Consider the following 24,973-nt stretch of genomic DNA (forward strand, 5'->3'; position numbering starts at 1 on the left):
TGTATCATATAGGAAAAAATCAGCAATGACACATAAATTATTTGGCATGTACCGGGGGTAACATTGTTCTGTGGTCCTCTACAAATATGTTTACAATGGGTCCCTGGAGTCAATATTGTCCCCGACCCTGCCATCACTTGTTTACAAAGATTTATACAAGGGAAATGTTTATTAAAGAATCGTTTTTATACGCCCATCTTACAATGGCCGTATTATGGGAACACCCATGGCGGGCGGGCGGCGGGCGGCTCCACAATGTTGTCCGCTCTCTAACTTGAACATTTCTCATCCAATTTCCACCAAACCTCATGAAAGTGTTTGTTGGTAAAATATCTAGGTCAAGTTCGATAACCAGCCAAATCGCTTTAGGCACTCCAGAGTAACAGTTATGGCCCCCTGAATTTGTCAAAATTGGCCATTTTAGCTTTGTCCGCTCTCTAACTTGATCATTTCTCATCCAATTTCCACCAAACGTCATGAAAGTGTTTGTTGGTGAAATATCTCGGTCAAGTTCAATAACCAGCCAAATCGCTTTAGGCACTCCAGAGTTATGGCCCCCTGAATTTGTCAAAATTGTCCATTTTAGCTTTGTCCGCTCTCTAACTTGAACATTTCTCATCCAATTTCCACCAAACTTCATGAAAGTGTTTGTTGGTGAAATATCTAGGTCAAGTTCGATAACCAGCCTAATCGCTTTAGGCACTCCAGAGTTATGGCCCCCTGAATTTATCAAAATTGGCCATTTTAGCTTTGTCTACTCTCAAACTTGAACAGTTTTTATCCGAATTTCACCAAACTTGCTACTATAAATGTTTGTTGGTATATATTCTTGGCAAAGTTCTATAACCAGCCAGGTTCTTCAGGATTATGGCCCTTGAATTGGTCAAAATTTGCCATTTTTGCTTTGTCCACTGTCTAATTTTAACAGTTATCATCTGATCTTCACCAAACTTGTTTAAAACTGCAATACCCGAGATATAACCGTAAATGACTGGTTATAAGACAAACTTTTTTCCCTTAAATTTTGATGTAAAAAAAAGCCTGCCTCTTACAAACAGTAACAAGCTTTTGACTTTTTTTTTCTTAGGTCGATTTCAGGATGAAATTGGCTCTTCAAAGAAATAAATGGTGAAAAAACTAGTTTGTTTAGATTGAGTTTATACGGGTTAAAAGGCAGTAGAAGATTGGGATATGGTGCATCGGAAAACGTTTATCATATTAATTTTTCATTATTGTATAAATAAACCTGCAATTAATCAAGGTTGGCCTCTCCAGCTGAATATCTCCTCCATAACTGTTATACAGTTGTTAACCAGACATATTACCCTTCAATGTTTTATTCAAGGCCATAAGTTCATCATCATAACAGTATACAATCTCAGTGTAACAAAATATAACAATTTCAATAAAGTGTTAAAGATTAATTTCATCAATTTGATTTTAACAATAATAAATTATTTTCACATAAATATCAATCATATATAATACAATAATATTTATTTGTATAATTATAACTCCATGAAAATATTTGGATATTGAATTCATATACATGATATATTTCAGTTCATTACATTTTCACCTACAGTAACATGTACTAGGAGATAAATACCATTTCTTTATGTATAATTACGTAAATTGAAGAGCATCGCAAGAGAATGCCATTGCTCATTTGATTTTTCATAGATCAATGGGAAATACTCCACATATTTTCAGCCAGAGTTTAAAGCCTTGCATTACATGTGTGACTGTCACTGGTATTATGTGTACAGAGTTTCATGCAAATATCTTGAACAGATTCTGAGATGCACCAAAGGTTAAAAGTTCATGCACAACTTAATTTTAGACCATATGCTTACTTGACAATAATCAACAACAGAGTTATGAGTCTTGCTACATAGGTCTCGTCTGTGCTAATATGTGTACTAGGTATCATATGAATTCCTGAATGGTTTATGTGTTATGCATCTGTTAAGGCTTTGCACGCTGCTACGCCACCAAAGTTACAAAATAATCACTTCTCTCATTTTCTTCAAAAAACAGACGAGGTAGGAAAGTTCAAGAGCACAAAATGTATAACTTTTAACTACTAAAACAAAACATTTCATGACATTATGTAAATTGCTTTAATATATACCTTAAGTGAAGAAAATTAACAATAATCTTTGGACATATACATTGTAAATAAGAAACATGAGCAATAACATGCATGTTTATCTGAACACGATCTGGTTTACAACCCATCCAAAACATGGCCAATGCCAGTCCTATGAGTGCTATATCATATTATAATAAAACCTGATATGGTGAGAAGAACAGGTGAAATCCTCTCAAAATATAGGACAGAGTTACATGTACAGCAATTTATAAGTTTTTTCTTTTGTTTCAGTTTGAAAATGAAATATTTGAAGAAAAAAATTAATAAAATGACTATTATGCAATTGAATTGTCTAATGGACCTATGGAGACATTGCCAATCATATGAAGTCATTGGAGAACATGTAAACTCCCTCTTTGTTTGTTTTTTAACAATATGAAGAGCAGAATGGTCATTGTCCTTTTTCGCAAAAATTAAAATTAACTAATGAATATAACATATGTTTTACATGTCATTTATTAAAAAGCAAGACAGCATGAATCAATCTATATAAATATATATCATAAGGCCTCTGGTCAGCACAAATCCACCAGGTAATTGTTCCCACTGATTCTACAAGCCCTAAATGGAACCAGGAACTGAGGAATGAAATCATTTTAAGATTCAGAACAGGAAACAAGGTAGCTAAAAGAACTTCCTGAAACCATTTGAACGTTTTTCATTGCTCATTAGGTGCTCCGATGGATGTAAAGTGCTCTCTGCCTCGTACTAGTCATCATTTGGCTCTATTTCTCTAGTTATTGATTGCTGAAAAAGGCAGAAAGGACTGGCTATTATTGCAGTAAGGCAGTATCAAGATTGTTTGTGAGAAATACTTTTCTCAGATTCTGATTGTTAATTAGCCTGGATTAAATAGTCTCCTCGATGACTTCAGTGCTTTTCAGTTGTGACATTTAATTAAATCACAAGGGAATCGCTGAACATATAATAGATTAACAGATGGAAATGACATTATTTTTTACGCTGTAATCATCCCTCCCAAGAGATAAATAAGACATGATAACAAGTAGGATTTTTTTACGATGAGTTGCTTTTCTGTGATTATTGAGGTAACACATTAACATAACAACTTTTGTCGGTCAGCAACCAGACTGGAACCATAGAATTCATGGCATAACAAAGCAAATTTCAAATTACAGATACCAGTAGTCTTAAAAGATGGTCCTTTCAAAGCTTCCTAGCATCCAAGGTTTGATTCCCATCGTGGTCTGTGCGCATTGTGTTTGTTTTGGCTTTATTTTGAGGCAAAAAACCTGACTTTGCATGGTACTTAATTGACAATGGTTGTTGAATTTACAAAAACACTGCTGAGTGCACACCTGCGCTCTTCTGTGTATTGTGTTTCATTCAAAAAAGAGCCATAATTTAACAATTACTTAACATTGGCTTTGCTAAACATGTGCAAATTATCTGGAAACATGTGTTCCAAGCTTCATTTGTATATCTTGAACAGTATTTAAACTACAGCAAAGGATCAAGTTTTTGCAAGACAGTCTGATGCCGTTGACACCAAGGCTATCACAATACTGTTTTTTTTAAATAACAACATACAAGCTTATAGAATATAACTTGGAATACAAACTATATTTTAAGCCAATGAAATTGCACATAGGCAATCATTGAGTACTAGGCTTAATCATTAAGAATTTCAACTTTTGCTGGTGTTTAAAGGTGCAACTCTTCCGATACACACTCCCTGCATCAGATTTTGCATTAACAATGTGTAAGCCAATGAGGTAGTATTCTAAGAGAGTAAGATGACCTGAAGTGATATTTTATTGATTAAGAAGGGCTCATTTGCTACGCTCACCCTCCATTTTTTCATTAAAATGTTACTTCACGTCATTAAATTTTTACCAAGTTTCAATTTATTACTACAAGTTAAGTTCTGTACATACTGGGAGTTCCCTGCCCTTGGTTTCTATGGGGAGAGTGACTGCACAAACGGCACAAAGCAAGCCGATACTGCCATACACCCAGACTGCAGCTGTCAGTGAATAGTCTAGCAATACCTAGATAGTATAATAAAGTAAAGGTAAATTATGTAAGACTGGATAAACTATATGCAGGTTGTTTTGAGATAGTTTACAAATAAAAAACATTTTACCTGGTTCATGGCAATTGTTGTAAAAAAACTGACCAATTATCAAGCATTTACAAAATAACTTTCCAGTTTTATACAATCAGCTGCAGAAAAGTCAATGATCATCCAATATACAAAATCATCACTATGTATAAATATGTTAATGTGTAAGTATTCCTGTTCATACAAAAACTTTCTTAACACTTAAAGAAAAACCAGATTCCAGCATCAAAAATGGGCATAATAACTGTGTTAAAAACAGTTGGCAGTCTAAAGATTTTCCAAGCACCTAACAAGCCCTATGTCATCCTAAACTTGTCAGAAGTAATAATCAAATGGAATGTGGGTTTTGTAAGCATCTATTTCTGATCTGAGGTGCATGTTAGAGTCTTTACACAGAAATTTAATTCTAAAATTATCTATTCATCAAAAATCAGTATCAGCACAAGCCTACAAGTTGACTCTGGTATATCATGCTTACGATGCCAGGCTTGTTAAAATGTTTAAAGCCAGAATCAGTCTTGTTGTCCAAACTTTTATTTTACCACAAAAGCATAACATGTACCTGGGCCAGAAAAGGAGTAATCATGGCGCCCACTCTCGCCCACGACGAGGCTGTACCTATACCCAGGGTCCGTATAGACGTCGGATATACCTGAAAATGAGTGCTACACTTTAATTATGATAGGATATTTGGCAACACTTTTGTCAAAAAGGTGAAATGTTCAACAAAAGTACCACAGGAGGTTGCCAATGCTTGTTGGTTTTCAGTCATTAAAGGGGCATTTTTCAACATATGTTTAAGACAGAGTTTCTGTCATAGAGAACATATGTGCAAATATTTAAGTTCCATGTTAATATTTCCAACAGTTTAAGCTAAACCTTGCATAATTTATGATTTTTGCACAAAAACTACAACAACAGCAATGCTCCCCTTGACACCAAACCTCAACATTTAAGTCACCTGTTCAGAAATAAGAGTTTGTAATGGCAATGCCACACCTTGCAATGCTTCTTACTTCTAGGAAATCTTAATCTTTTCAACATACTGTCAAATTGTATGTACCGTATGGTCATCCATCAATGGCAGATTTTGACACCTTCAGTGATTCCTCTCTAAAATGCTTTTTAGAGCTAAAATGCACTAAAACCACTGCTTATGTTACTTTCACTGATCTCTCACAAGTTAGGGAATATGATGTGTGAATGACAGATCCTTAATGTGTAAATGCCTCCTCCATCTCATCTGTGTGAATGTGCGGAGTGATAATGGAAGCCTGTGTAAATGACACTGTCTCCCCCATGATGTGTAAATGTGCGTACCTCAGGAGTGATAGTGGGACCCTCTTACCAATGAGTTTACAACAACAACAATCATAACATTAAGTTAACTTCATAAACAATTGAGTGTTATTAGCAATACAATTGTCGCCTATCTTAATATAATGTGCATAATTTCCTAATCAGCTCCTAACCGCTTGTATACTAAAGTTCATATACCTAGCTTGTAACAACAAACCAAATTTCATAAATGCAGCTTTAATTCTTTTTAAGTAAAGCAAAGGTCCAGTTTTTTGAAGTGGTATTTTCAACATTTTCATTGCCATAATAGCCACATGTTTTCGTCACAAAAATATAAAATGACATGCATAATCTCTTAATTCCCCTCTTTCAATATTTTTCATGAACAAAGCTTTATATGTTCTTAGTTATGCCAAGGTCCATTCCAGAAGTGGTATATTTGATGTTGTCTGACATTTTTTTAAATGTCACACATACTACCCAAACGGCCCTCTATCGAAATACCAAGATTCATAAACCTAGCTTGCATACTTATTCAGTTATTGCAGTGTCCAGTTTTTCCAGATAGATGAACAGAGGGTTAATGTATAGTAATCTCAGATGAAACTGGTAGGGTACTCATAACTTTGTCTACACTGACTTAACACACAATATATATATTTGAAATTGATATTATTACCACTTAGAAAATATTGTTTCCAAAAATGATCTTATAAAATGTGTTTGTTGACAAAGTAGTGTGTATATATGTGCGTACCTCATAATGCCCTTACCTCTGATGTGTAAATGTAGACAAAGTTGAACATTCCTGACGAGAACCCGCGCACGAGGAATATGAAAGTGGTGAGTACAGCCTGGGGCACGGGACACTGGAGGAGGATAAAGAAGAGTCCGCACCCAAACAGGTTTACTGCACCCGTCCAGCGTCGCCCAATCACGTCTATCAGGAGTACGTTGAGGGGCAGGGCTGGAGAGGGGAAATGACTACAGTTAAATATCATACTGAAAATTGTGAAAAATTCATGAGTGTTAAATAAAACAACCAGAAAACAAATTTAAAACCTCGTTAAATATCAATTAGCAATGTTTTTCTTTATGCGATTCCTTTATGAATTAGTTTAGAGAACACATTGAATTATTCATATGACTACAGATTTTATTTCACTATAGTTTTTCATCTCATAAACATGACAAAGACTGTTTGATCTTATTCTCAGATGCTTCAATTTTGGAAGAAACCTTAGAAAATGGCTGGAATAAAAGCTACTTTCTGAAGAAAGGTAATAATTCATCACAAGATGATGCTTGTTTCAAGTTTTTTAGTGCAATAACTCAATAACTGCATATAGAAATAGAAGCAGATATTGTGTTTTGCACTAAGGTGACAAATTTATTTAGTGAATATAATATTGGAATTGATGTAATTTCACCCTAGTAATTTAGCATCTTATGCAAAAAATGTGACAAAAAGAATCCTACATGAGTTGCCATTTTATACAAATTTTTATGAAACTCATTATGGAAAAGTTATGTAGCTTGCCTAAGGCTCGCTTCATACGTTTTCCTAAACTTGTTTTATTTTTTGTTATTAAATTGCAACTGATGTAAGACTCAATACATTGTAATCAAAGTTCAGAAAACCCTTGAGAAAACTCCTTTCCCATAATTCCCTACATAATCCATTTTCATTAAACTTTTTTTTGCAATTGATTGGTTTAAAAACAATCCTTCATGGAACACAATCGCATTTTTGAAACAGTCAAAGCCAAATACACTTGCATTTGGAAGGAATATGAGATTAGATGGGGACTGGGTGATAAAACCAAATTACCAATAAACTCCCTAGGGTGGAAACAATCATACTGGTATAGTCGTCTTTCTTTAACAGATTGCACTTGCATTTCTCTCCTGAAAGCAAACAAAAAAACATCTTTTTTTTGCATGTTTATAATAGCTGAGAGAGCATGAGACTTTTTACTCCAAGCTTTTCTCGCTGTTCAAAATAAGATCATAAATCATTTTGTCAATGATGAATAGCAAGTTATTGCAGTGTTTAAAAAATATCAATGTAAGAAAATTGCAGCTTGCATGCCAATTTTGCCCTTTCAATTAAGCCTTATACAGGCTAGGACAAGCCAAGCAAGATGTCTTTTTATACTCTGCAAACAATGCCGCGGATAATGCCCAGGGACCTTGTATCAATAAAGATTGTATTTTAGAATTAAGATTGTTAATTTGAAGGCATAATCCCATTTTGCCGTATACTGCATTTAAATGAACAAATATTGTAAGGACATTTATCGCCGACATTTATCGCCAAGATTCTGGCCATAACTTTACGAGATACTTTAGCACTTGTAAGCAGCGTGAGGTTAATTTATAAAATATCTTGTTGAAACAGGTCTCTTATAACAGGAGTACGCTTAGCTCACTATTTTTCTTTTGGTATAATAAGTGTAAAATTTTTAAAAGGGTTTGCACTTAAAAAAAATCATTTTAATGATATTCACAATTAACTATTGTTCTTAAGTAATATTTTAAATGTTTCCTATTTTAAGTCTTTTTCGTGATTTGTTTTATATAGTCAATTTAAAAGTATACACAGTTGTTTTTTTAACATAAAGGGGTGTACTTTAAATAATGTATTTAAAATAATAAAGTATTTTGGGAAATTGTCAAGTAGATATATTGTATGACCAGTGAGATAATTAATTTAGGAAAATGACTTAAGTAAGGAAATTACTTAAGATGTATTGTGAATACTGGCCCTGACTATTGAGTAATTTTGTAACAGTTTAATGCTTGAACTCAAATGCTTTCATTCAATGCATGCACCCTGTTAACACTGACTTCACTATAGTGTTATACCAACCTGATTGTTGAGCATTTCTTATCTGTAGAATCTCAGCACTAGCTAGCACCATGCCGTAATATGAAAGGGCTGTCCCAAACCAGAGAATCCACACTTGGATCGTGGTACGGAGGTATGCCGGGGAGAATAGGTCCCGGGGGTTACCCTGCTCTGACTGCAAGATTTTCAACATGATAATGTTTTGGAAAAGAAATAAGAGCTGTCATATAAGTGATGACAACTCTCGCATGAGGCTTTGACACAGGATGATATTGCTTGACTGCTTGGCAAATAATGAAAAAAAATATATATATATAATATATTATATATTTAAAGATTGCCATCATCGGATACCCCCTCATAATACACTTCAACATTATGCTTCGTTGTGTACCATGGGTGATTTGGCTACTAAAATCTCGTAATCATGAATAATTAACGAGGCAGTTTCATTGGTTTTGCAAGTTACCAGGTCCTTCTCTGGAAAAATATTCTGGCAAATGTTGGAATTGAACTAGGTCCGCCTTTTCAGTACAATAATTCTAGGCAGCAGTCAAGATCAATTGCCCATGGAGACTACTGACACTACAGGGTTAGTAAAGCATATTTAATTGTAATGCGCGAGTTGTCTCCCCTGACTCATACATATTCATTAAAAAGAGATTTTGTCAGTCCCAAGGTATTTATTAAGTTTAAAAGAATATAGTACACTGTGGTTGCTGACGATGAATGATTATATGAAGGACAAGATCAATCCAAAATCTTTAATATTGCTGAATTGATTAACTAATGATCAAGGCACAAGGGCAGAGACCTTAAATCAGCAATGTGAGTGGCCTTGACCTTGAAGCTTAAAATCTCCGGTATCATCTTCTTATGGTGGTCACTGATGCCAAATCATTTTGGAATACAACCATGCATGGCAGTATTGACTGAACACGAGTCACTATCAGCAGTACAGCTTATAGAGCAAACTTTCAGAGGCACACAGTTTTGGGGCTTGTGGTTGGAAACCAAATCATCATCTTATGATGGTCACTGTTGCAAAATAATTTTGAGATGCCACCTTGAATGAGAAAGTTTTTGACAGGAAATGAACATTTGTAAGGCTTACATAGCAAAACTAAGTCCTGAGATGCATGGTGACCATGACCTTAAAGCTAGAGATCTTGGTCTTGCGTATGATTTTATGGTGGTCACTGATACAACATTAATTCGTAACTCCAACATGAATGACAAAGTTATGGACTGGACACAAACCACTATCAGCAGTATGGCTTATATAGCAAAACTAAGTCCTGAGGCACACTGACCTTGACCTTGAAGCTAAGGAAACGGGTCTAGAGTGATGTAGTCAACATATGGTGGTTATTTTTTCCAAATTATTTAGACACTCCACTTTGAATGTTATAGACAAGACAAGAAGGTGGGACCAAATAATTATGGGCATTATTCCTATATAGCCCTTACTTCTCTTTGTGACGGGGAGGTAAAAAATCCAGGGGGTTACCCTTCTCTGTCTTCAAGATGGGAAGTTTCATAAAATACTAAAATGAGAAGTTTCATAAAATACTAAAATACAAAGTACAGTTAAAAAAGTGCAATGATGTTTAAATGACCATTAGTCAAAGTTAAAGTTAGTAGGGTGATGCTCCTTCAAGAAAGCAGGCCAGGGCCCAATTTCTCAATTAAGTTTAAGTCCCTTATAACAGGATTAAGCTAAGCTCACTATTTTTGTTGCAATACATTTTCGAGAAATTGAGCCCTGGAATGTTACAGGGATAGTAAAACTGAGTCTTGTGGAGAAACTGTTTATATTATACTTGTTTATGCCTCTGACTTAAGCTAAACAGGATAAAGTGCTTAGTTTTTCCAGACATCCTAGATCGTAAATTTCAAGTTAGTATCTAAATGTATCTATTGAAAACATGCTTGATTTAATTAATGTGTCTGGAAGCATAAAATATATGGACTTATATCATAAAAAGTAAAATGTTGCAGATTAGGCTCTGAAAGGAGAGGAGAAAACGTTCAATACATACAGTAAATACTTAAACTATCTTCTGTACATGGACTTGTTGGCTATTAATAATGTATAGATATATGTGTAAAAGTTAAGTTATGTTGTGTCCATATGTTACACAAAATTAACATAAAAACTTGCTCTTAATTTACCAAACTGCTAGAAAATACAATTCATGTATTGGATTCTGTTCTTCTGGGGAACAGATTCTAAAATGAGCCTGCAATTATTGCTGTTCACTCATTGAGATCATTTTAATCTGAGGTTACAGTCAGTTAACAATTGAACGTCTACAACATTAACACAAGCTTAAAAGCGCATTGTAACGAGGATATTAAACAGTTTTCATTTCTGAGTAAATTTACTATCACTTTTGTTATTCAAACTAAAACCATTATTAGAACCATTAGCAACAAAACAATTATTTAGCTACTACAACAAGCAACAAACACTGAAATGGTAAAACAATTATTTAGCTATTACAACAAGCAACAAACACTGAAATGGTAATTACGCAATCTTACTACAGGTGCGTTCACAATATTGCCCTCTGGGAGACTATTTCTGTTGAGTCGCGCAGCTTTTGCCAGGACCTCGTGAGCCTCCTCTTTCCTTCCTGCTGCTACGAGATATCGCGCTGACTCGGGCAAATACTGAGACAAACAAGACAATTAACTTGTAACATGTTTATTTTCTAATCTTTTTATTCTTTAAAATAAACATTGACTCCTTGAACTTTGAAAGGTAGGAAAAAATTGTTTTGCTCTAACAACACTTCCATTTATATCCAAATATATACCTTAGCCTTCAAAATATTTAACTGTTCACAAGAGTACGTGCCACCGAGCAAATGCCAACATTCATCTGTTGCTTTCAGCTTAAAATGGGGCATAACTTAACATTCAATACAGCCAAAGTTATGGGCCTTGCTGTAGATGTGTGTGTGTGTGTGTGTGCGTGCGTGCGTGCGTGCGTGTGTGTGTGTTTGTGTGTGTGTGTGTGTGTGCGTTTCATGTGTTTGCATGCATGCGTGTGTGTTGTTCTTGGAACCATGTTTACCAAGTTTCATTTGATTTTCATAAAGCTTTTTGAGTTATGGCCAAGGTCAAAGTTTTTGCACAGATAATGACGATGTGGAAAGCATTGTCAAGGATATGATTATACCTCAACTTTTTTCACTGAAAAACAGACAAGCAAACTAGGATATATTATATAATTTATTAATCACTCTTCTATTCCATGTGACTGTAGACAAACAGAAAACATCTGTGGAAAACCTGTTCACCAGTCACATGTAAAAAGTTATAAGCAAATCATTACAAACCGGCAGACGAAATCAAAATATTTTTTAAAATAAAATAAATAAAATTCAATGGTTCATAAACCTTCCAGATGTATTTTTTTCTTGGAATTGCATTAATTATTTAAGCCTAAATGAGGAAAATGGAGAGATTTTCATCAATTATTCAAGACATTCTGTGCTCTTGAAGAGTCATAGCTTGATCAAATGAATACAGTATGCTTTTGTTTAGATTAGCAATACTTTTCATTCTAGAAATTCTTAACTACACAATTTCAGTATTTAAAGTACCCAGTAATCTATTTTGAAATTACACAGTTTAATATAGATACTACCACTGGCTTCTACAAAAAGCATTTATATAATTCCAGCAGACAAAATATTTCACAGGATATGTTTGACCAGTATTGATAGTTTCTACTCAAAACATTTAGTATGCTCAAGACTGAGATCATTTACAAATTTCATGTTTATTCATTTATGTCTCAACTTACATAAATTTGTATTAAATCTACCTCACGATGATGCCCTTAAACCAAAGCCTTGCTTAAGAATTAATGCTGAGTAGTGTTGCTTAAGCTTATCTCAGTAACCAAATCCTATGCAATGGAAATAAGTTTAAAGTGCTGCATATGCCGTTGTGCGTAAATTATTCTGCCTTGTGAAAAGCGCTTTTTCAATGCAGGTCATTGCAATGAAAATCTGCGTGATTTAAACAATCTGTGGTAGAGGGCTTTTTAAATGTGTGTTGTTACTTACTTGCACTCTTCTGTTGTACCCTAACATAGTGCTTTGCCACCATATTACACCTTTTTTATATAAACTAGAGCTATCACTGAAGGTGATTAATACCCCCGAACGCCGCCTCTCATTATGATTTATCATTGTATGAAGTTTTATGAAATTCCATCTTGTAGTTTTCAAGTTACTGTCCGGACAAAAGTTTGACAAAAAAAAACACAGAAAAAGGCAATAACTCTGTAATTTGCTAAAATAGTGTAACGATTCATGAACACACTGAACTCCTTCTCATTGTATTGTACCATTGTATAAAGTTTTATTACATTCCATCCGGTAGTTTTCAAGTTATGCTCCAGACAAGAAAAAAAGTAACAAAGGGCAATAACACTGTAATTGGCTGAAATAGAATTGCGGTTCCTGTACACTGCACTTTCTCTCATTATGGTCTATCACTGTACGAAGTTTTATTAAATTCCAATCAATAGTTTTCAAGTTATGCTCCAGACAAGAAAAAAAGTAACAAAGGGCAATAACACTGTAATTGGCTTAAATAGAATTGCGGTTCCTGTACACTGCACTTTCTCTCATTATGGTCTATCACTGTATGAAGTTTTATTAAATTCCAATCAATAGTTTTCAAGTTATGCTCCGGACAAGAAAATGTAACAAAGGGCAGTAACTCTGTAATTGGCTGAAATAGAATTGCGGTTCCTGTACATTGCACTTTCTCTCATTATGATCTATCACTGTATGAAGTTTTATTAAATTCCATCAAGTATTTTCAAGTTATGCTCCGGACAAGAAAAAGTAACAAAGGGCAGTAACTCTGTAATTGGCTGAAATAGAATGCGGTTGCTGTACACTACACTCCCTCTCATTATGATCTATCACTGTATGAAGTTTTATTAAATTCCATCCAATAGTTTTCAAGTAATGCTCCGGACAAGAAAAAGTAACAAAGGGCAGTAACTCTGTAATTAGCTGAAATAGAATTGCAGTTCCTGTACACTGCACTCCCTCTCATTATGATCTATCACTGTATGAAGTTTTATTAAATTCCATCCAATAGTTTTCAAGTAACTCCAGGCAAAAAAAGTAAGTTAATGTCTGGAAAAAAGTTTGACAGCAAAAAAACAAAACAAAGGGCAATTACTCAGTAATTAGCAAAAGTAGAGTTATGGTTCTTGAACACTGCACTTCCTCTCATTGTGCTTTACCATTGTATGAAGTTCCAATGAATTCCATCCAGTACTTTTTTCAAGTTATACTCCGGACAAAAAAAAGTAACAAAGGGCAATAACTCAGTAATAAGCAAGAATAGAGTTGTGATTATTGTACACTGCACTTCCTCTCATTATGCTCTATCATTGTATGAAGTTTAATCTAATTCCATCAAGCAGTTTTTAAGTTATGCTCCGGACAAGGTAAATTGTAACGGACCGACCGACAAACCGACCGACCGACCGACCGACCACAGGGTGACTCCAATATACCCCCTTCAAACTCTGTTTGTCGGGGGTATAAAAACAAAAATGAAGCACAAATTATTAAACTGCCATATGGCTTAAAAAATTGAAAGAAGCCTCGCTATGTAAACATTCATATTTTGAACATGCCTGGTGAAAATCTTATAGAGTGCAGGGCTTATTTTAAACATTACGTGAAGAAACTTGTAATAACTTATACTAAGTCACGCTTGTTGGCATGAGGTTGCGCAAGTATGTTGTCTTGTGTTGTGTAAGCAACCGGAGTACCCGGAGAAAATCCACTTGTCTGGCTTGGTGATTACAAACCAAACTCACATGCACCCAGGCCGGGAATCGAACCAGTGAATGAGTGTGCTAATCACTGCGCTAACCCCACTAACACTTACAACTGAAGGGCTTGCAGGCTGGTGCTTAATTCAACCACTAGTATGATACTCTTGATTCCTTACCTTGAGAAGTACCACAATGAGAAGTGATGGGATGGCTGAGAAGATTAAAAGCCATCGCCAGCCGAGGGTCGGTATCACAATGGAGGCTATAACAATCTCAAACATCGTCCCAGACGCCCAGCTTATCTGTGTGGGAGGAAAATAAAGCAGAATTACAAGGAAGAATATACTTTATATTGCAGAAAAATCAAAATTTATCTTGAGATAAATAAGTTATTTCAAGAGTTTGTTGACAAACTCCACACAACAGTCACTTCCTGTTGCCATCAAGACAGATCACTGTGTAGGTTTCAAGGTTTATTTCAACTCATGGCTTAATGCAAACAAGCATGAGATTTGTAAACAAAACATAATAAAAAATAACATTGGAGATGCTTTTAAACCCAAAAGCAGGATACATATTCGTTTATAGTTGTTGTAAACTATAATCACCTAAGATCACCTACAGAGGGCAAGTGAGAACTATGATAGAACGGTGGACTCCCTTTGTGTCAAATATAATAATAGTCAATGTATACGTCAAACTCTATTAATGTCAAATATATTCATAGTCAATGTATATTTAATCCATTTACTAAATATTATGACACTTACTGGGCGTCTTTATTGATTCTAGAGTGAGGTTCTTGCAAAATTGGAATAATGTCCTAGCCGAGGGGGGAAAGTTTTCTGCCTCAATCCTCAAAATTACTTGTGTATCATTAACAGCAAGTTCAGCATATCTTCATTTTAATACGATCTACATATTTCTTTGGGACTTAATCATCTTGTTAAACTTGCTTCAGTTGCTATGGGCAGTCATTAGCTGTCATCTGAGACACAAATTAATTATAAATCTATAATGGCAACTCTTATATAAGAAATCCCCTTAGACCATTTACTTTAGATTTTACCAACATCTTGATATGTTTCCATAAAAATAAGATATCTATGTGGACAGTTTGTACTTATATCCCTACACTGATAAGTCACTTTTTTCACAACTCAACCTGAATTATATACACTGCCACACCTCTTCCAGCTATAATAACTGTCAACACTTTGTTAACTGCACTTTTATGCATATACAACAGTGGATCAAGCTAGACATTGACTTGGGGGAGTTTCAATTCATTTCAAAGCTTTGTCAATCAAAAAAAGCCAAAGCAAAAACAATTGCCTCTTAACCTCACTGTAAAATTCAAAAGTACATATTATTACAACAATGTGTTCAATATTTGGGTCAGCCATATGGAGGCTATTCGTTGCCAAAAGTCCAGACGTGTATGTGTGTATTTTATGTTTGTAGCATTGATGATTTACCAATGTACATTTTACAATCGTCAACTCATCGGTTGTATGTTTACATTTCACACTGTACATTTTCATTTTTCATTGTGCCGATTGCAGTTTTCTTCTCGTTGCATCTATTCAACAGAAGGTTCAATCATGTTTATAGAGTCGTTTATGGTAAACACTTGTAATTCTGTGAAAGTCACGATTTTTACGTTGCGGTTTGTAGAAGTCAGATTTCAGTTCGTAGTTCTACAAAGTAAATTGTATGGTGGTGACTTTTCATTCGCAGTTGAACATGTTTACGAGATGAATTTAATTTTATTTATAGATAGCTCCGCCTTAACCATGTCTTAACTCCTCCTTACGTCTTTCGGAAATTTCCGCTATCACTCGGCTCTATTTAAACCAATTATGGATACTTTGGACCATGGACATTGCGAACATTATTATGGACATTACGAATCATCTATATTATGACACTATGGACTATGATTTGGAAACAGGATGGATTATAAATTATTTATGTCGAATAAAATAATATATGATATTACAACATGTTTTTGTCTATATAATAGTAATAAATACGCACATATGACATGAAATGAGATGTATGCAAAATGATACTTGACTCAAACACAACAAAATGTAAGTCATTAGCATTAAATTATACTTCAAGAATGAAAAGTCATATTGTCTTATTTTTTTTTAAAGCTGCACTCTCACAGATTGACCTTATGACAACTATTTTTATTTTTTGTTTTGGAATGAGCCAATTTTTGCGTAAATGTCTGGATACCAGTGGTATAAGACTGCTGACAAAAGATCAGATACAGTTTTTCAGTTTTACGTTCGCAAATGATGTTTTATGGCTAAAAGTGATACTACAGTAACGTTTTAAGAAAAATGAAAAATGTCGGCAGTTTTCCAAACAATTTAGATCTGTTTTATTGTGAGTAATCTTATTATTTGTATAGAAAGCATTGCTGCCAAAATTTAGCCGAGTCTGGGACAAAAAAAGGTTGTCAAAACTGTCAAACTGTGAGAGTGCAACTTTAAATTACTATAAACACTATTTTAAATGACACTTTCTTGCCTTTTTGCAATGTTTAAGATTGCAAGTAATATTAGATAATTTAAAATTTACGAAGAAAAAAATCTAAATTTTCATTAAGTTGAAATTATTCACTAAGATGCCCCAGAGGTTTATTACCTGGTAGCTGGAACTGTATGGATAAAATACACTAAGATTACAACTTCATATAACTCGTACATTATACTGTAACGAATATTATTTTATAAGTAATTAATAAAGTATTTTAATGATGAAGTCAATTTATTGCTAATAAATAATTATTACTTGCTGCTACGTTTTATACCCCACCCACACAACAGTCAGGGCTTTTTTTCACATTTAGGTGAAGCGGCCTAGCCCTTTTGGAGGGGAAAAATCGCGTGTTTGTTTTTCTAATCCAAGACTCACGATATCTATTTTGTTCATGTTCTTGAAATCCCCCACTTGATTGATATGATTCACAGTGGCAGATCCCGTAATTCATAACTGGGGGACACAGTGGGTTGGAGGGCTGTTCTTCCATCCACATGGATATTTTGTTTCAATGATGTATTGAAATTACAGTTTACACCATACATGCTTATTAAGATAGTAAATGTATAACATCAGACAAAACTAGATGGATATCATTATGATGTCCATCAAAAGTTTCGTGGGTTTGCTGGAGCAGGTTTTGAACAGGGACTTGCGTTAGAGGGGCGTTACTTAGGGGCACAACTTTTTGGACATGATCCCTCGAGTGGGCATGACATTAATATGTTTAAAATGTGGGAAGTGGGGTTTAGGGGTACTCCCCCTAGAATATTTTAAATATTTTTAGTCTGAATTGGTGCATCATGGCGTAATTAAGTACTTTTTTCTGAGAAATATTGACAAAAATTAACCTTTAAGTTTACTTGCGGGCCAACTGGGGGGACACAGGCCCTACAGCTCCCCCCCCCTGAACGACCCCCCATGGTCCACTTGTAATAAAATAAATGAACAATTTTTGCTTGCTTGGGTATAAGTAAAAAAAACAACTGACAGTGGCAGTATAAATCTGGGTCCGTGAGCCCAGCTCAGATACACCCAACTGCAATTGACTAAATAATATGGTGATTTATAACCCATTTAGGACATTGATCTCAAAATAAAATAAAAGATGAAGTTAATTTTAGTTTTTATTGTGAAATAAAGAGAGAGTACTCGGACTTACAACCGGAATTTACAGGAAGAAGGCGAAGATGTTATCTCCCTTGCTTGATTCGACGAAATAAACGAAAGAAAATCCAATTCGTTAGCTCCGCCCATTCACCTTCGTTTCTTTCGGTGACATTTACCATATAAGGTATAGGCGAAATCATCTATCCTTGTAATTCTGAACTTGTCAATTCACTTTTGTAAACCTAGACTTGTTGGACTGCAAATGTTCATTTTACGAATGCGAGTGTCGACTGTAGGATTGCAGTTTTACACATGCATGATTCGGCTTTCTAAATTACATCATCATATTGTTAAAGGCAAGTTATACGATCTATGTTTTAGTGAGTTTATACAGGGTAGATCTGACAAATATACATTTTCACTACTATAATGACAAATGACAAATCAATACGGAAAAACTGATGAATTGAAACAACAAATAGCACGTCTACATTGACAAATGTAAGAGATATTTAGTACGATTAAGAAGCACATTGTGTGAATTACACGTCTGGACTTTTGGCAACGAATAGCCTCCATACAGCCATGCAATAAGATGACCTATTCACGAGCAATACACACAAATGGTAAGTAATCGCCAAGGACAATCCTGATAGACAGGCATAAGATATTGCAAGTGATAATCCTCACAGACAATCCTGCTGACTAACAGACATAAGATATTGCCAGGGACAATCCTGACAGCCAGGCATAAGATATTGCCAGAGACAATCCTGCTGACAGGCAGTATTAGATATTACCAGTGACAATCCTGCTGACAGACAGACATAAGATATTGCCAGAATCAATCCTGACAGACAGACATAAGATATTGCCAGGGAAATCCTGACAGACAGAAATAAGATTTTGCCAGAGACAACCCTACTGACAGACAGAAATAAGATATTGCCAGTGACAATCCTGACAGACAGAAATAAGATTTTGCCAGTGACAATCCTGTCAGACAGACATAAGATTTTGCCAGTGACAATCCTGACAGACAGGCATAAGATATTGCCAGTGACAATCCTGACAGACAGAAATAAGATTTTGCCAGAGACAATCCTGACAGACAGGCATAAGATATTGCCAGGGACAATCCTACAGACAGACAGGCATAAGATATTGCCAGTGACAATCCTGACAGACAGACAGGCATAAGATATTGCCAGTGACAATCCTACAGACAGACAGGCATAAGATATTGCCAGGGACAATCCTACAGACAGACAGGCATAAGATATTGCCAGGGACAATCCTACAGACAGACAGGCATAAGATATTGCCAGTGACAATCCTACAGACAGACAGGCATAAGATATTGCCAGTGACAATCCTACAGACAGACAGGCATAAGATATTGCCAGTGACAATCCTACCGACAGACAGGCATAAGATATTGCCAGTGACAATCCTAACAGACAGACAGGCATAAGATATTGCCAGTGACAATCCTACAGACAGACAGGCATAAGATATTGCCAGTGACAATCCTACAGACAGACAGGCATAAGATATTGCCAGTGACAATCCTAACAGACAGACAGGCATAAGATATTGCCAGTGACAATCCTACAGACAGACAGGCATAAGATATTGCCAGGGACAATCCTACCGACAGACAGGCATAAGATATTGCCAGTGACAATCCTGACAGACAGAAATAAGATTTTGCCAGAGACAACCCTAATGACAGACAGGCATAAGATATTGCCAGTGACAATCCTGACAGACAGAAATAAGATTTTGCCAGAGACAATCCTGACAGACAAAAATAAGATATTGACAAAGACAATCATGAGAGACAGACATAAGATATTGCCAGGGACAATCCTACCGACAGACAAAAATAAGATATTACCAGTGACAATCCTGACAGACAGAAATAAGATTTTGCCAGAGACAATCCTGACAGACAGAAATAAGATTTTGCCAGAGACAATCCTGACAAACAGAAATAAGATTTTGCCAGAGACAATCCTGACAAACAGAAATAAGATTTTGCCAGAGACAGTCCTGACAGACAGAAATAAGATATTGCCAGAGACAATCCTGACAAACAGACATAAGATATTACCAGTGACAGTCCTGACAGACAGAAATAAAATATTACCAGTGACAATCCTGACAGACAGACATAAGATATTACCAGTGACAATCCTGACAGACAGAAATAAGATTTTGCCAGGGACAATCATACTGACAAACAGAAATAAGATTTTGCCAGTGACAATCCTGACAGACAGAAATAAGATTTTGCCAGTGACAATCCTGACAAACAGAAATAAGATATTACCAGTGACAATAATGACAGACAGAAATAAGATTTTACCAGTGACAATCCTGACAGACAGAAATAAGATTTTGCCAGTGACAATCCTGCCAGACAGAAATAAGATTTTGCCAGTGACAATCCTGACAGACAGAAATAAGATATTACCAGTGACAATCATGACAGACAGAAATAAGATTTTACCAGTGACAATCATACTGACAAACAGAAATAAGATTTTGCCAGAGACAATCATACTGACAAACAGAAATAAGATATTACCAGTGACAATCATGACAGACAGAAATAAGATTTTGCCAGAGACAATCCTGACAAACAGAAATAAGATTTTGCCAGAGACAGTCCTGACAGACAGAAATAAGATTTTGCCAGAGACAGTCCTGACAGACAGAAATAAGATTTTGCCAGAGACAATCCTGACAAACAGACATAAGATATTACCAGTGACAGTCCTGACAGACAGAAATACAATTTTGCCAGGGACAATCCTGACAGACAGAAATAAGATATTACCAGTGACAATCCTGACAGACAGAAATAAGATTTTGCCAGGGACAATCCTGACAGACAGAAATAAGATTTTGCCAGTGACAATCCTGACAGACAGAAATAAGATATTACCAGTGACAATCATGACAGACAGAAATAAGATTTTACCAGTGACAATCATACTGACAAACAGAAATAAGATTTTGCCAGAGACAATCATACTGACAAACAGAAATAAGATATTACCAGTGACAATCATGACAGACAGAAATAAGATTTTGCCAGAGACAATCCTGACAAACAGAAATAAGATTTTGCCAGAGACAATCCTGACAGACAGAAATAAGATTTTGCCAGAGACAGTCCTGACAGACAGAAATAAGATTTTGCCAGAGACAGTCCTGACAAACAGACATAAGATATTACCAGTGACAGTCCTGACAGACAGAAATAAGATATTACCAGTGACAATCCTGACAGACAGAAATAAGATATAACCAGTGACAAATCCTGACAGACAGAAATAAGATTTTGCCAGTGACAATCCTGACAGACAGAAATAAGATTTTGCCAGTGACAATCCTGACAGACAGAAATAAGATTTTGCCAGGGACAGTCCTGACAGACAGAAATAAAATTTTGCCAGTGACAATCATACTGACAAACAGAAATAAGATATTGCCAGTGGCAATCCTGACAGACAGACATAAGATATTGCCAGGGAAATCCTGACAGACAGGAATAAGATATTACCAGGGACAATCCTGACAGACAGACATAATATATTGCCAGTGGCAATTCTGACAGACAGAAATAAGATATTGCCAGGGAAATCCTGACAGACAGGAATAAGATATTACCAGGGACAATCCTGACAGACAGACATAAGATATTGCCAGTGGCAATCCTGACAGACAGAAATAAGATATTGCCAGGGAAATCCTGACAGACAGGAATAAGATATTACCAGGGACAGTCCTGACAGACAGACATGAGATATTGCCAGGGAAATCCTGACAGACAGGAACAAAATATTGCCAGGGACAATCCTGACAGACAGACATAATATTTTGCCATTGACAATCCTGCTGACAGACATAAGATATTGCCAGGGACAATCCTGACAGACAGGCATAAGATTTTACCAGGGACAATCCTGACAGAAAGGCATAAGATATTGCCAGGGACAATCCTGACAGACAGAAATAAGATATTGCCAAGGACAATCCTGATGGAAAGGAATAAGATATTGCCAAGGACAATCCTGACAGACAGACACCCTAATTGACTTTTTCATTCTCCCCCCAAAAACAACAGGGACAAAAGACTTCTTTCTAAAATTTGGGGCTTAAGATAAAACGGTATTTATTCCAATCCGAAATCAAATTTAGGCTTGTTATTTAAATGAATTTAAATGATCTGAAATACAAAACTAAAATTATAAGTTGATTCCACTTACTGAAGATATGTTAAGGAGTTTGGCCCTGTACTTGGATGGCAAATATTCTGTTAACAATGTGAACCTGAAAATAAAAATGAGAACGAAGTGTAAAAAGAGTCGCACTAGATGTTTAATTCTAGATATTGACAACTGCAACACCAAATCCAGAAACATATGAAATTCCCAGTACTAAACTTAGGATGAATTTAATGTAACTATGGTGTTTGCGAGAAACACAAATTACAGATAAATGCTTTACGAGCTAAATGTAAATAATATTTTTTAATTTGTTTTTATGGAAATTTTAATTGCTTCAGTACATTTCTAGGCAATTAATCATTCACAATTCCCAATTGCCACCTTGACACATAAATGGTTAAATGTCATTTTTTTTAATTAAAAACATGAGTATCTGTGTTATAAACTATGTCAGGCTGAAGATTTTTCAAATCAAGTTTTAAAAGTAAAGGGCCATAACTAGTAAAAACAAGCACAATTTCACATGCTGACAAACATTCCTATGAAGGTTGCATGATAAAGTGTTTTTTAGACCAACTTTTAACAGAGTGTAATGTCACACAAATTGCATGTTTACAATTTCCTATGTTGACCAATATTCCTATGAAGTTTCATATACGTAGATGCAACACTTGACAAGATTTTCTAAGATTTGACCTAGTGACCTAACGTTGATCATATGTCACCCAGTTTTATATAGGTCTAAGAGTTCATCAAGGAAAATAATTTGATTAAGTTTCATGAATATTTGACCATGTATAATGGCTCTAGTTTGTTCCAAAGATTTTTCTAAGATTTGACCTATTGACCTAGTTTTTGACCCCATGTGACCCACTTTTACATGTGATCAAGATTTGATCAAGGGGAACATTCTGACCAAGTTTGAACATTTTCTGATCTATGCCTACAAAGCTATGGTTCCAGACGGACCGAATGACGGACGCACGCACAAAACAATTAAATAATAACTAAAACAATTATACCCCTCCAGAAACCTTCGATTTGGCGGGGAATAAAAAGTGCCTCCTTTGAAATATCCTGTTTTAACTGAGTTTGCATGAGATTTTCCCAATGGATAAAGTAGGTAAAAAAGGGTCTTTAAATGGGCTAGACACCAGATAAAACAATTGTAAGTAAAAAAGAAAATTGTCAAAAATTTACATAAAATTGACATTGTTGTGTACATTGCATTGAATCTATTCAGTTGATAAATTTTGACTGTTTATTTTGAAAATTATCACAGACTTAAAGACATTGAAGCGCTGGATTTGCTTTAAAATTCGACCCTGTCTTATAAATGAGTCTATACAAAAAACACCAGATTTCATGGGCAAAGTTAGGGAGTCGTCTTATAAGTGGATAGGCAGGGAAATATGGTACTGCATGATGTATCACATCACTTATGACAAATGCATCTTTCACAGTTTTTGCTAATTTTTCCAATTTGAAAATCACTGAGGTTGTCTACCACCTGTGTTTAAAACTAGTGATGGTGTATATTCATCAGTATTCATAAAACAGATCAACTGGAAAACCATAATGCCCTATTTTCAAATGAAGGAACACAGATGAGACAGCAACACGATTGTGGCATTTATTATTCAAATTATGTAAAATGATGTATTAACGAGGAAATACTGTATTTGCTGATTTTTAGACCATCTGGTGTCCAGCCCCTTTAATGCCATTCTGTCTTATTTTATTTCTTCAATTCCAGCTTTGAGTCATTTACATATTTTCATCAAAATTGTTGAACAAAATATTATCTGAGAATATTCAAGCAAAATTTTCCAATCAATCATGCAAGGTTTCCAACCACTCTTAAAGGTTTAATATCAGAATTCACTTTTACAGTATTCCCTGGCTGCATTTTATTCATAAAATAGTAATTGAGACGTAAAATTGTATCCCTTGACTGTTATTTGAAGGGGATAAGCAGACACAATACTTCTATCCAAATAAGAGAGACTTCTTTAAGTAGGAAGCAATTTCCAAGCATTAAACAGTTCAAATATAAGATGAAATCAAGCATAGTCTGTCCTTTTCTCTTTATTTTCCTCTTAAAAACATTTCAACAATCAATCTATAAGGAATAACATCTAGCCAAAGCATACCAAATGCACCTTTCTTCATCATCACTAACTGTTGTACGAATGAAGCCTGCCCACTGTCATGTTTCAAGTTCATAGAACACATTTTTTAAACAGTTTATATCTTATTATAAGACTTACGACTGTGGCGATCCTGCCATGCCTCCTCCAACCAGGCCGCGAAGAATGAGGACCCACGTATAGGACGGACTAAATGACGTCAGCAGGCCAAAGTAGCCGATCCATATCGCCACCATATACAGAGTCTGTAAATAGAGGGGAAATTGTTATTATTGAGTTTTCATGTCTAATACATGCGCTAGTTTATCATTCACATGTAATGAACCTGAACTTATCATTTAAATGTAGGCCTTAGACACACCAAAGGTTGCAGCAGGTCGAAGAACCTGAACCCTATCCTTATAGCAACGACCATAACACAGGGGAAAATCGCTGAACACGTTAAAAATTGATGAAGTACAATGAATAGTATTTTATCATTACCATGTTCCGTGTCTTAAAAGGGCAGGTAAATGAGAGGTAATAATATCACACCTCGAAAATTTAATGTTTGAACAACATTCATTACAGCAAAAAACTTTGATACAAATGCTGTATAATCTTCATACGAAATTTATCACAATGTAAATATTTACACTTAAGTTCAACTGCTCAAATTTAAATTACATGTATTTATCTCATTATTACGCATTATTTGTATT

General features: G+C 35.2%; 1 protein-coding gene across 1 annotated transcript in view; it reads right to left on the bottom strand.

The window, feature by feature from the left end:
• Positions 1–1,381: 1,381 nt before the first annotated feature.
• The window catches only part of LOC128231518 (putative transporter SVOPL), a 45,786-nt gene continuing 22,194 nt past the window's right edge, over positions 1,382–24,973 (bottom strand). The window contains exons 6-16 of the mRNA XM_052944457.1: positions 24,393–24,517; positions 22,162–22,225; positions 14,392–14,517; positions 10,939–11,067; positions 8,413–8,566; positions 7,372–7,448; position 7,182; positions 6,314–6,507; positions 4,804–4,893; positions 4,054–4,167; positions 1,382–2,902 (exon numbers count right to left, since the gene is read on the bottom strand). Coding sequence (XP_052800417.1) covers positions 2,864–2,902; positions 4,054–4,167; positions 4,804–4,893; positions 6,314–6,507; position 7,182; positions 7,372–7,448; positions 8,413–8,566; positions 10,939–11,067; positions 14,392–14,517; positions 22,162–22,225; positions 24,393–24,517 — 1,113 coding nt within the window. The 3' untranslated portion in view covers positions 1,382–2,863. The remainder of the gene's footprint in view (positions 2,903–4,053; positions 4,168–4,803; positions 4,894–6,313; positions 6,508–7,181; positions 7,183–7,371; positions 7,449–8,412; positions 8,567–10,938; positions 11,068–14,391; positions 14,518–22,161; positions 22,226–24,392; positions 24,518–24,973) is intronic.

Source organism: Mya arenaria, chromosome 4, assembly GCF_026914265.1.
Source record: "Mya arenaria isolate MELC-2E11 chromosome 4, ASM2691426v1".
In the NCBI taxonomy this organism is placed as follows: Eukaryota; Metazoa; Mollusca; class Bivalvia; order Myida; family Myidae; genus Mya; species Mya arenaria.